The sequence below is a fragment of the Festucalex cinctus genome, chromosome 20 (assembly GCF_051991245.1).
Source record: "Festucalex cinctus isolate MCC-2025b chromosome 20, RoL_Fcin_1.0, whole genome shotgun sequence".
NCBI classification, from domain to species: domain Eukaryota; kingdom Metazoa; phylum Chordata; class Actinopteri; order Syngnathiformes; family Syngnathidae; genus Festucalex; species Festucalex cinctus.
The window spans coordinates 5,154,076-5,168,238 of NC_135430.1; the positions used below are offsets into that span (position 1 = coordinate 5,154,076).

Below are 14,163 nucleotides of genomic sequence, written 5' to 3' on the forward strand. Positions count from 1 at the left end.
TCCTCACTCTGGATTTGCAATTAGTGAGACTGTAATGAAGACGCACGCACGTGCACGCACACACAGCATCTAAACTACTATAAGTCAGCACTTGTGTGTAATGGGGTGCGTAAAAACACTTAACACTGGTTGTAAAATGTATGTTTGTCTTGTGTTTTTGAGAGATAATGTCATGTCAGCAATGAAGCCTGTACAATCAACCACCCGCTTTTAATGGTAAAGTATAGCTTTATTTTTAACCCCTATATTATTTTCTCAGCTTCGTGTCGTCGGGTCATATGCCTGTCTAATTAGAAAGTGGTGCTTTGCCGCCATCTTGTGGCTACTATAGGCAATTATAGACCTTCAGAGGGCCGTATTCAATACATAATTTCAAAAATGCCATAAAAATGAGCAGAGATGTTGTGGTAGAATGACATAAATGCACACATACAAAGAGAGCAAACAACAAAAGAGAATTCAACATATATTTATTCAAAATTTGTATTCATTTATTTTTTTTTAAGAGATGAGTGGTGTTATTTAGTCTAGCGAACATCAGCTTGCAGACGCACTAAATGAATGAAACTAAAATTGAAAAAATAATAATAAATAATAATCGGAATTGAAATCAAATAAAAATGAGTGTCTCAGAAAGCAATAACTGATTTTACATGTATAAAACTAATGAAATTGAAAATGTCGTGGCACAACATGATGCTACACGGAAGGAGCACAACTCTGAATTGGCGCTTACCGTATATTGAAAAGAAAAAAACCCTCTCAAAACACAAATTTGCCATATACATAAAGCGGATACGAGAGAGATGAACCGCAATACGATCGTGGCTTCGCTGTACCAGAGGTCAAAGTTCACGGTCAAGGAAGCAGAGCAGCGCCCTTCGCCCTCGCTTGTCTCGGGTATGCGACTGATGGATGGCGCGAGCCGACGTTCAAGGTCCGCGTGTGTGCGCGTGGTCGTGACCTCCGTCGTGCACACCGCCCGCCCGCAGGCTGCCGCATCCATAAATGGCATCAATTATGTATGAGATTGACATCGTCAGGGGAACTTTTCCAGCAAGTCGCTGCTTACCTTGACTCCTCGTTCAATTTGTTCTCTTATCAACTTTGTAACTCGTACAAGTGTAAAAAAAAAAAAATATATATATATATAAAAAATAAAATGCTGATTTCACAGTACAATACCGGCAGCTGTGGCTGCAAAAAATGTACAGTTAAATTACGGTAGTAATTTTACCTATGAGTAGGTAAAGGCGGCCCTGAGCATGTGAAAAAAAAAATTCATATATTATATAAAAGTCAGTCGTAAGAGGGTCAATTGTACTAGTGCATACTAGTTGTGCAAAAGTACAAAAATAGTAGTGGAAACACGTACATCATCTATGTACTAGTGTAAATGTTCAGTAGTAAATTTTAGCCTAAAACTTCAAACTAGTTAGATGGACAATTGATCGCACTAGTATAGTAGGACAACATAATGGGCACAAATACTGACAGCTGACACGCCCCCTCCCCCGATGTGTTGCCACGCTGTGCGCGTGCGCAATTGCACCGCCCACACGCAGCGACCTACAGCGAGCGCAAACTGCTCATTTCGCTCCGTGCATGCTGACACTCGAGCATACATCTGAAGAAAACCAAATTAGGAAGAAAAAAAAAACAACAACAAAAAAACAACTTGCAGGCCGAGAGGACTTTTTTTCGGAGCCGAGTGGACTCGGACATCATTCTGTCGCCTCAGACGTAGAACTCGTTTTTTTGTTTTTTGTTTTTTTGGACAAGTTGAAAGGATGAACCAAACTGCGGGAGCCACCAACGCTTACCGGAGATGCTCCAAGGCAGGAAAGGTACGTACCTGCAACTTTTCTTTTGCTTTTTGTCGCGAGGCTGTGTGCGGGTGGGGAATGAAAAGAATGAAAAGATTAAAAAAAAAAAAAAAAAAAAAAAAAAAGGGAAAAGACTGCGGGGAAACGCAGGAGAAAGTGGGTGGAATGCGAAGGGGGAAAAAAAACATTAGCGTTCCTCCTCTGTCATCATGCACGATCAATGTAAGTGGCAATCAATGTGCACGTCGACACGTTTATTGTCTCTGCCGAGCAGTTTCCGATATCTTGACTTGCCTTAATTAGCCGCTTGAGAGGTTTCTCTACATTGGTGAAACTACTCACTTTGTTTTATTGAAGGTGTACCTAATGAAGTGACTGAAAAGTGGGTTGTGTTTGAAAGTAGTTATGTAATGGCGGTGTCGGTGTGATCGGGGTCGCCTGCAGATGACGTCACGCTACAGGATTGTCCGGAAATTGTCCGTTTACAATTGTTCAAAATAACAAAGTTTATGGGCTAAAATTGTAAAAACGGAAATAAACTTAAAAATATAAAATCGTGATACTTTAAGAGTAAAATAAATAAATAGATTGGAGCGCCTTCGTGCTTACCGGTGACGTCAGTACAGCGGCGCTAACAAAGTTAGCTTCTGTTTGGTTTCTTTATTTATTTTTTTTAGCTGTTCACAAATCAATCACAATAACAAAAAAAGTCTTAATGATAATAGGAACACATTAACAGACATTTTTTGTCACACCTGAGATAATTATTTTGTGTATTTATTTATCATTTAGTCAATCTATTTTATTTGTTTATTCAATATATTTTGCTGTTATATTCTTAGGCTTATTGACGTTTTTACAATTTCAGTGCAGACATTTTGTTTACATTATATCTTAAATTTTTTTTTTTCCAATGTTTGACGTCAACTGGATCATTTTCAGCCGATCCTGACGTGTTCGTTAGGCGACCCCGATAACATCTGGCAGCCCGATCACATCTGACACCGACACCGGAAGTGGGACTTTTCTGAGTTCAAACCAGGAAGTGTGTAGGGGAACGCCCCCTTGAACTTGGAAAATCCACTTGCGAAGTTGGGAAAAAAAAAAAAAAAAAAAAGGGCCCCGACTTCGCCCACGGACTGCAATAAAAAAAAACTAAAACTAGATAGCTTTTAAAAATATTCGACATAACTTGACATAACATAACGTATTTGACAGTATGCCGCTATCTCCCTGCATTAAATTATACTATTTAATTGTTTGGAATGCTTATGAAAAAAAGATTAAAAAAAAAATAATAATAAATAAATAAATGAAGCAAAATTTAAAAAAAAATTAAAAGTAGGTTTGCTGGAGGTAAAAATGAGTTTTAAGAATCAAAATGAAAAACAATTTACCAGTATCCGCCATTTTGATTGTTTACTTTCGCCTCAAATGCTTTCAGGTCGGAACTAGGAAAAACCAACTCGGCTATACCCGACTTCCTACCATCCTCGAATGCAGCATCCAATACGAATTCCAGAAATAAGAAGGAGCGCTTGTAGTAGCACTTCAACCCTCCAGGGGGCAATATTGAGCTGTAGTTCCGTATAAAAAAAACAAACCCAAACATCTATGGCGTAGGCTTCCCCCTGTTGGATAGGAGTACAACTTACAGGCGTCACTTGCTGTACATTGAAGAATATTGATTGCCACTTCGGTTCTAAATCATTTCAGAGTATGATTTGGGCGTTAGTAGAGATACGCACATAAGTTTTGGGTGAGCGACTCAAATGCCATTGATATTTGCACGATTAATGTTTATTTTTACACACTGCATAATCCAATGAGGGACAACAAATTTTCAGTGGTGATTTTTTTATTTTTTTATTATTATATCCAAGGGCATTTTATTCTCCGAAATTACAAAGCTTTAGATAGTTTTTTGTTTTTGTTTTTTTTAGAAGCAGATATATGACTGTTTGAATGATAACAACTGCCAATAATTCAAATACTCACCAGTAAAAAATTTGTATTTTCAAAAGGAAATTCAGTAAATGTCTTTACTGTAATTGATATATGTCTGTATTGACAAATGTTAATTTTAAGGGACACATTTGCTCCATTTTGTGAGTCTTGCAGTGTGTGTGTCGTTGTAATTGTGGACCCGCCTACATGCTCACCCTTTTAGCCTTTTCAATCGAACCCACCGGCGGGACCATTGTGAGCTTGTCAAAAGGCAGACGACTCTTTGATGAGCTGTCTGTCTGTCTGGGCGGCGTGTTTTTTTTTTTTTTTTTCCTATTTGCGGGCACGTTGACAAGCCGCCCACGGGCCGCCCGCTCCTTTCATGGTCCCACTTGAAAGGCCTTCCTGTCCGCCCCGGTTGCGGTTGCGCCTTTACATCAACCTGTGAGTGTGGAAACGACTCTCCAGGGAAAGTGCGGGTGTCGGGAACCCTCATTTGGGAAAATGTGGGTGTTAAAACATCCACAAAGTGGCAAACACAACAAAGCATTTATAGTGTTGAGCCTGCAGTGTGAAGTTATTATTATTATTATTATTATTATTATTATTATTATTATTATTATTATTATTATTATTGTTCTTTTTTATTTCTTTTATTATTATTATTATTATTATTACTTTTCTTTTTTATTTCTTTTATTATTATTATTATTATTATTATTATTATTATTATTATTATTATTATTATTTTAATCCGATTTATGCCTGTAAGAGTGAAATGTGTGGGTGTTGAAACTTTGTGTGACGTCACACTTGCATTCTCCCAAGTGCTTCTGGGAAATGGAGTAAATTGTTGGCTGTGTGACTCGCAACCACGAGTTTCTGCCCCTTTTCAAGCACCTTTGAACTTCTTCAGAAACTTCTTTTGCTCCTTGTGGCTTCAATTCATCAAAGTTTTTTTTGTGTGTTATCAAAAAATATGTATTAAAGTGGCAAGTCTCACGCACACATTGTGTTTTGATATCAGTTGCGATTATTTTCATGCTGTCCTGACCAAAGTGGTAGGACTCGACTTGGCCACTAGATGGCAGTGTTACACAACTAGTTGGGTAAAAGACAAAATAACGTTTTTTTTTTTTTTTTTTTTTCTTTAAACGTATGCTTTTTATTATTTATTATTTAAATATAATTACATTTCAGAACACAAAAAATGTGACTTTCATAATGTTTTCCTTTTCTTCATGTCACTTTGAAGTACCTCCCAAATGAGGTCCTTTTCTGTTATACCCCCACCTCCGTCACAATCTTATTTTTCCCTCCTTTATTGTGCCGCGTCAGCGCTTGACAACCTTCCGGTCCCACGCGTGTTGCCAAATCCTAATTAGCGCTTGTTTTTTTATTCTTTCCACCATTTCAACTTCACTCATCCTTTCATCTGCAAAATAAGACGATAATGTGATCACAGCACAATTCAAAGTTCAACCTTTCCTTCCTCTTCAGGAAAAAAATAAATAAATCAGTTGACTCATCTGTGGATATAAAAAAAGTGCACTTTTGTCCAGTAACATCTTTTTAAATGAGGATAATAATTTTGTCCAACAAAGACCTGCTTGTCTTTGCTGCCTGAAAGCAGCATGCGAGTAATCTGGTTTTTATTCCAGGTGTTATTCCAAACCTTTTTCCAAGTTTAATTCTGGGCATTATTCCAGATGTTATTCTGGGATTTTGTCCAAGAGTTATACGAGTTATACCGGGTAATATTCCTAAATTTATTCCAGTTATTCTGGGCGGTATTGCAGGCTAGCATTGTTCCTGGAATTATTTCAGGTGTTATTTCAGGCCTTATTCCTGATTTTATCCTGGGCATTGTTCCCGGATTTTCAAGCCTTATTCCAGGTGTTGTTCTGGTCATTAAGGCAATATTCCAAATGTTATTCTGGATTTTTGTCCAAGAGTTATTCTGAGTAGTTATTGTGGGTGGTGTTGCAGGTATTGTTCCTGGTGTTATTCCAGACCTTTTTCCAGGTTTAATTCTGGGCATTATTCCAGATGTTGTTCTGGGTTTTTGTCCAAGAGTTATTCTGGGTAATATTCCTGAATTGATTCCAGTTATTCTGGGTTATATTCCGGAATTTATTCCAGTTATTCTGGGCATTGTTCCTGGAATTATTCCAGGTGTTGTTCCAAACCGGTTTCCAGGTTTAATTCTGGGCATTATTCCTGATGCTATTCTGGGTTTTTGTCCAAGAGTTATTCTGGGTAATATTCCTGAATTTATTCCAGTTAATCTGGATAATATTCCTGAGTTTATTCCAGTTATTCTGGGCGGTATTGCAGGCATTGTTCCTGTAATTATTCCTGGTTTTATTCCAAATTTTTTTCCAAGTTTAATTCTGGGCATTATTCCAGATGTTATTCTGGGGTTTTATTCAAGTTATTCTGGATAATATTCGTGAATTTATTGCAGTTATTCTGGGCAGTATTGCAGGCATTGTTCCTGTAATTATTCCTGTTGTTATTCCAGGTCCTTTTCCAGGTTCAATTCTGGACATTGTTCCAGATGCGATTCTGGATTTTATTCCAAGTATGATTGCTTGTGTTATTCTGGAAGTTTTTCCAGAAATGATTCCAGGTCTTATTCCTGATTTTATCCATTGTTCCTGGATTTTCAAGCGTTATTCCAGGTGTTGTTCTGGTCATCATTATTCAAGGCAATATTCCAAGAGTTATTCCAAGAGTTATTCTGGGCACGATTCCGGAAGTTATTCCAGGTGCGATTAGGTCCGTGAAAGGCCTGCAGTAGCACCGAAAGCCATTCGGGTGCAGGGCAAGGCTTGTTAATTAGCGTCCGGCCGAATGCGGCAAAGTATGGATCGGCGCTCTCTCATTACGCTGCGGGACTTTTTAAAATGCGCGGTTATCACTTTAGCACCCTCGCAGGAGTTAATTGGAAATGATGATGATCGATTCCCTCCTTCTCGTTCGGATGAAGCGGCGGCCAAATGTTTGTCTCAATCACGTCGCCGATTTCCCGTCTGACGGCTACACGTCACTAATTAGTGGCGGGAAATCTTTAAGATTGTCGTCTTCATCATCATCATCATCATCATTATTAGGGATAGGCTGATTATCGGCTTTTTGATGAATATCAGTATCGGCCTTTTTTTAAATCTGTCAAGTCATCTGACTGGTACTGGGAACCTTCAGAACCATTTATTTTTGTTCGACATTAAAACAAAGAAATATCAAAATTTAAGATTTAAGGATTTTTTTTGTAATTTTGGAAAAAAAATATTTACTGTAGAAAGCTATACAGATTTATGGTATTTACTTGCTTAAGTTTGCGTTTAACTTTTTAAGACGTACCGGTAAACCTTGGGAACTCCCTGAATGTTTTGACAGAAATTTAAAAGAATGTCAATTGTCTCAGATTAAAAAGAATAAATAAATCTACATTTTGAAAAGTCTGAAAAATTGTTCAATGAACATTAGAGCTATAAAAATTAATCGATTTAATCGATTAGTAATCGATGATCAAATTAATCGACAACTATTTCAATAATCGAGTAATTGTTTGGAAATGGATTATCTTCTGTGTTTAACCAAAATAAGACATTTGTAAACGTCTGTTTTTACTTTGGTAAACAATGACTGAATCGAAAACATAGTACATCAATTCTCCTTTTTTTTTTTTTTAAATCACTATACGGATATGAAGTAAGAAATAAACAGCAATCACTGGTTAATAAACAGTAATAAGGGGTGGGAAAAAAATTAATGCAAAATTAAAATGAATCAGATTAGTCAATTAATCAATTGAATAATCGATGGATCGATTCTGAAATTATTCGATAGTGACGGAAGATGCTTTAAGAAAACAACAGAGTCAAGATTGGTATTTGTATTTGAAAAAAAAAGTTGATATTTCCCCGCCCCCATTTTTTTTTTTTTTTTTTTTTTTTTTTTACTGAAAATGAATATCGGCTACAAATATTTCATTTTTAATTTTATCGACCTCCTTGACTATCTCTATCGCGATCTATCTCTAGCATCTATTATTACTATTATTTTAATATTTTAATATTTTAATATTTTATTATTTTATTATTTATATGTATTATTATTATTATTATTATTATGTTATTATATTGTATTTATAAATTAGATATCATTTATAATTATTTATATTATTTATTATTATTATTATTATTATTATTATTTTTACTATCTCTAATTATCATCATCATCATCATCATCACTTCTCTGGAATATATTTGGACCAATACTGTTGATTTGATTCTGGTGACACTTAAATGTGTTTCATAATTTGGGATCATTTCACACTTGAATCCAATCCTTCCTCCCATGCATATTTTTGTAAGAGTGTTACACATAAAAGCTTTTTCAAGGAGATATCAATCACTGTTGATAAATGGTTCTTCCTGGCCTCCTCCTTGCTTGGCGCTGGCGTGATGTTGGATATTTGTTATTTTGCGTCCCCCCGGCGAGCAAATAAACATCTCCGTCTGCAATATTTATAGCGCCGTTAAAATGTATAGACGTGCAAATAAAAGTTTTTACAGCTCCACCAGTATTAGTCATCTTTTATTGAGTGTGAAAAGCAAATTCTTAAAGCAGATATCATCAAGGTGGGGGAAAAAAAAAAGCAGCAAGCAACGCTGTGGATGAATTATGCCAATGCGGCACTAGGAGCGATTCCATTCCCGCCTTACTCGTCATTATTATGCTTCAAACTTGATTTTTTTGTTTTTTGTTTTTTGCATCAGATCTGTTCGACGTGTCAATAAGTGCCTTTGTTCTGTCATGGAATCATAATCACTGAAAGATGGAAGACTTTTGGTCCAGAGAATATTAAAAAGTTATGGGTGGATTGATCCAAATATTGATATTATCGATACCGAGCCAGTCTTGATATCGGATCGATACTGACATAGACCAAAAAAACAAAAAAAACAAAAAAAACAACAACCAAAAAAAACAAACAGTCGTTTGATTCTTAAAAAAAACCAAAACGTTTTTGTCCAATAGCGGATTGTGACGGTGTTCAAAAAATAAATAAATAAAAAACTTAATCCCTCACTGGTGGAAACTGACAATGTCAATTTGTTTTTTACTGGCAGGATTGGGCTTCCATAATTATCCGGCTTATGTTATTAGGGATGCAACAATAACGGCAATATCGTGACATCGCGATATTAAAACGACCGCAATATATCGTCGTCGTCATGTCATGATATTAAAAGCAGCACATCTGTTCAAAAAGTCAGGTTGATTTCTATTTGTGCAGTTTGAGCACCCTCTGGTGGCTCTTTTTTTTTTTTTTTTTAGTACAGTTTAATTTTCACAAGGCATGTTTTGGCCCTTCGATGTTAAAATCCAAACTAATGGTCAGATGAAGGGGAACATAACTTACTTGTGAACAGAGACAAATGTGTAGGAACTTAATGTGTGCTTGCATTAGCAAGTAAGTACCTCAATATATATATTAGAGTTATATATTTTTGATATATATATTTTAAAAATATTTTTCATTGCTGTAATGTACAAAAGCACAATATTGTGTTTTTTTTGTTTTTTTGTTTTTTTTAGTATAAGCTCTTTATTTTTTCAATATTGTGACCTTTTTTAAATATCGCCAACCTCCCCACAATATCGTGATCATTATCGTATTGTGATCTTCATATCGTGATATCGTATATGGTGACGTTTGGATATCGTAACATGCCTACATCCGATCTTGACAACACCTTCAGTCAAATGTCTTCTTTAGCCTAAAAAAAAAAAATAATTCATCATGTTACATGATGACTAGATTTTGTCATCTTCAATCTTTGCCATCTCAACACATTTTTTTTTATGACATTCAATATGAATGTTAGCTTATTGATTGTTGGAATGATTCCCTGCTTGTGCGCTTTGTTGTTTTTCCCGCCACACAACTTTGTATCCTGTGCTTTCCACTCCTCCATCTTGCTCATTATTTTCTGCTTTTTGTTCTTTAAATGTATTTAAAAAAAATAAAAATAAAATAAAAACGTGTGTTAATATGAGCCACCCAGCAGGGAGTTTTTGTAGCTTTTGTTCTTGTTAGTGCTTGTAGCCTGTGGTGATAATTACAAAAGAAGCGTTTGGCAGAAACCTTGCCAACAATCACATCAAGCGTGTCCTGGATTGTATTCGGGTTTTTTTTGTTTTTGTTTTGTTTTTAAGTTAAATATGTATCAATCTTCACTGTGTGCACCCCCTACTGGCGTGGATGACATTTTGCTGGAATTAAAAGTGGTGTTTTTCAAGTTTGTAGCTTTTCAGAGAGGCTGCAACCAAGTCATATGATTTCACTTCATTGTACAAAATTGCAAAGTAAATTGAGTTACAAGCTTGGACAAGGGGAGCGAATTAAACTTGTAAGTCAAGGTATGACACCGTATTGACTTCTAAGTGCGCAACATACCATTTCCGCCATACGGACGGAGGCAATTTTGGAGATCTATTGCAAACACGTTCCTACTCGTTTGTGTGCGCTCCCAGCAGCTGGCGGCAGGCGATATCACGTGTTGACTTGACAAATGGCGGCGGCGCTCCTTCGCAACTGCATGCGATTTTAACGGCGCAGAATGTAAACCACGTTGGTGTCTTGGTTTAAATATTGATGTTTTTCCGCCGACAAAAATATCGGGACACGTACTCTGAGTGAGGGACTTGCGCTGGGTAAAGTTTTAGCTCAAGGGCCACAACTGATTTGCATATTGTGGTTTTTGTTTTTACAATACTTTTCTATTTTCCCTATTCTTCTCAGGGATTTTTATTTTTTTTTTATCCCCATGTTTTTCATGTAAAACTTACAGTGAATATTTACCAGCGTTTTCTGGATAATATTTTGGGTTTGTAAATAAACAAATAAATAAATTCATTCATTCATTCATTCATTTAATTTGTTCATTTATTTCAGGCAGTAGTCAACATAAAAAATATATCAATTTTACTAGACAAATTTAATTGAAATTATATTAAAATAAATATAATAAATTTTAAATAAAAAACAAATTTTAACTATAAATAAATAAATAAACAAACTAACATAAATAAATAAATAAATAAATAAATAAATTAATTAATTAATAAATTAATAAATGTGCATTTATATTTTGGAAACTAGTTTGTCAATAATGGTGTTAAAATTAGTGTTACATAAGAATAATTATGCCTGGTATTAGGGCCCGACCGTTATTTTTTTTATTTTTTTAGACCAATGCACATAGCAGAACATAATACAGATTAATTGAATGTTTACCAGTGTTTTCTGAAGAATATTTTGGGTTTGTAAAAAATTATAAGAAATAAAAATAATAATAATAAATAAATAAATAAATAAATAAATAAATAAATGCTTAATTAATTAAATTTATAAAATAACTAAAAATAAAACATATTTTTTTTAAATAAATAAATGAATGTATATTTCTATTTTGTAAACTAGTTTGTCAATAGGGGTGTGAATTGCCTAGTACCTGACGATTCAATTCGTATCACGATTCACAGGTCACGATTCGATTCGATACCGATTAATCCCGATACGAATTTATAAGTCGATTGTTGTGATTTTTTTTCATTAAAATTTAGAAAATACTAATCAGTAAGCTTGTGGAGTGTAAGATTTATATGAAAATGTATTATTTATTTATCTGAAATTTCAGTCTTATAGAGGTTGTAATCTGTTTCATGTTTGAACAGCATTAAAATAAAATATTAAGGCTTAATGTTCCGTTCATATAACATTCTTCCATGCTCAAGGTGTGAATCCTAACCCGAAGTCAGACGTTTTGTTGAATATTTTTCCATTAAAAATGGAAGTTTAAAAATCGATTCACACACAAAAAATAAAAAATAAAAGGCAATGATGATAAGACGTTGAATCGGTAAGACTACCAATGAACAATTCTGAGCTCTTAAAAAAAAAAAAAAAAAAAAAAAAAAAAAAAATCGATTTTTTTTTTTATTGAATCGATTCGAGAATCGCGCGATGTAGTATCGCGATATATCGCCGAATCGATTTTTTTTTTACCACCCCTATTTGTCAATAATGGTGTTAAAATAGTCTTATAATCTATAATTATGCTAGGTATTAGGGCCAGACCATTATTATTATTATTATTATTATTATTATTATTATTATTATTTATCATTATTTATTATTATTATTATTTTAGACCAATGCACATAGCAATTTTTGGCAGAAAATCATACAGATTAATTGAATGTTTACCGGTGTTTTCTGAAGAATATTTTGGGTTTATAAAATCATGACGATGATAATAATAATAATAATAATAATAATAATAATAATAATAATAATAATAATAATAAAACAAATAAAATAAATACAATTTTTTTTTTTAAATAAATAAATAAAAATAAATAAAAAATAAAGAAAGAAAATCAAATTTAAATAAATAAATAATTTGGCAGATTTTTTTTTTTCTTCCTTTGGCTGATGTTGAAGGGCCATATAATCTGCCAACCGATTATTGGGTCGGGCCCTCCCAGGTATCGGTAGTGAATACTGGGCCCTCCCTGGGCTTTTTTTTTTTTTTTTAAGGTATCAAATACAGTACTCATGCAGCTGATGATACCAGCCACCCAAGGCAAAGAAAATGTGACATTGAGTAAGTCCTCCACGGCCAAAAAAAGAAAGCTGCTGTTGTTAAATGAAATTTTAAATATCAAAAGAACTGGAGGTTTCGGTGCTTGGTATTGGTGAGTGATCACTCGTACTGGTATAGGTCCAAAAAAAACCAAATAAATAAAAAATAAAAAGTGTTACTGAACATCCCTAAAAATAATAATAATGATTCAAAAGTTCCAACCAAATTTTGTGGCGATGATATCCTCCTCGTCCGTTTTTCTGCAACTTTCCCGCCGCGTAATTTGCATGCGAACGGCGATCTCAGCCAGATTCCGACACTGCCGATTGATGGCCGCGCTGTTGGCCCACAAAGCACCTCGGGTGACGCGATAGGCCGGTCGGCGCCGCTATCAGACGCCAAGGAACATTCCCGTCGTTCATCTCGGCAAATGTGCATTCATAGATGAGATATTGCCGTCCGCGGCGCGCAAATGAAAGATTTGAAAGGCACGGATGTTCCCGAGAGGACGAAACGTTCGCCGATGACACACGTACAATTTTATGACAATATGACAGATAAATGAAATGAACTGGGGGCAAATCAAAATCTTCTGCCAAGCAAATGAAAGACGACTCTCACGGTTTTTAGCATTGCCAAGCGAGCATGCTTGCTTTTATTATTAGCATGCATATTTTAGAAGAATCTTTTTACATTTTATATACTGAGAGAAAAGCTTTCTCATCAGGCATATACTAACTTATTATAATGTTCAGACTATGTCGAGATGTGACGTTTCTTTGCGTATGTTGCTGTGGGGAATCATTTCCGTAATTTGCTGGTCAGCCATATTTGAAAAGGGTCTGATCAAATGGAAAGACATGTATGGCTTTTTTTTCTCAAGGAATTTGTCGAAATAGGGGAAAATATCCAAATGTCAACATATTTATGTATTTGCTGTCACAAATTTTTGAGAAATTTGGAGCATTTTATGGCTAGCTTGTCCTCCCACTTCCAGCTAGGGTGTCCATTTCCATAAGGTCAAAAAGGAGGACATATTTTAAAAGATTAATACATCAGACTCGCTGTGTATTTTTTGCACAGCTGATAGATCATGTTTGTGTAGCTAAATGGTAAAAAAAATCTCAATAAAAAGTCAAACTTCTTTTTTTGCTGTAAATAAGACGGCGAGGAGATGATGTCGTCAGATAGCCACACGTGGGGCTTTGTTTATGTTTATTGAACCAATGATATACGAGCTTTGTAACTGAAGCTGCTCTTGGCCAATCACAGAGCAGTTGTGGCAAACGTGGGGTGGGGCTGATGCTGGGCCACATCACTGACCTGTATATATGAATATGGATAGCCGCAAGCCCGTACACACCCGTGCAAGCTTTTGAAGTCACAGGGCGGCCATCTTGCGACTCCCAACTCGCCAGCAGACTACTGTATCAACTATACGCTATACGTACAGACGAGACATATACAGCTCGGAGGCAGTTAGTAGAAGGCCGGGGGTGGGGTGTGGGTTGTTGGGGGTAAGTGTGTTGTGCTGGGTTGCTCACTATTTTTTAACAAGTTAACAAAATAAATAAAAAATGAACAAGTGTACAGTATGTGCTGCTTTGAAGACCCCCTTTGTCTTTCATCGCTCACTTCCTTCGACCCCAATATTAGATTTGGTAGAGGCATCTTTTGTTGAATTACAGCTAGAATTCTTTAATTAAAAAATGTACACGTTTCCTCCT

General features: G+C 35.3%; 1 protein-coding gene across 2 annotated transcripts in view; it reads left to right on the forward strand.

Moving 5' to 3' along the window:
* Positions 1-1,570: 1,570 nt before the first annotated feature.
* Positions 1,571-14,163, forward strand: part of dpp6a (dipeptidyl-peptidase 6a) — a 195,526-nt gene continuing 182,933 nt past the window's right edge. Inside the window, exon 1 of one of the 2 annotated variants that reach the window (XM_077508715.1) lies at positions 1,571-1,847. In XM_077508715.1, coding sequence (XP_077364841.1) covers positions 1,791-1,847 — 57 coding nt within the window. In that variant the 5' untranslated portion in view covers positions 1,571-1,790. The remainder of the gene's footprint in view (positions 1,848-14,163) is intronic. The other variant, XM_077508718.1, reaches the window with a different exon arrangement.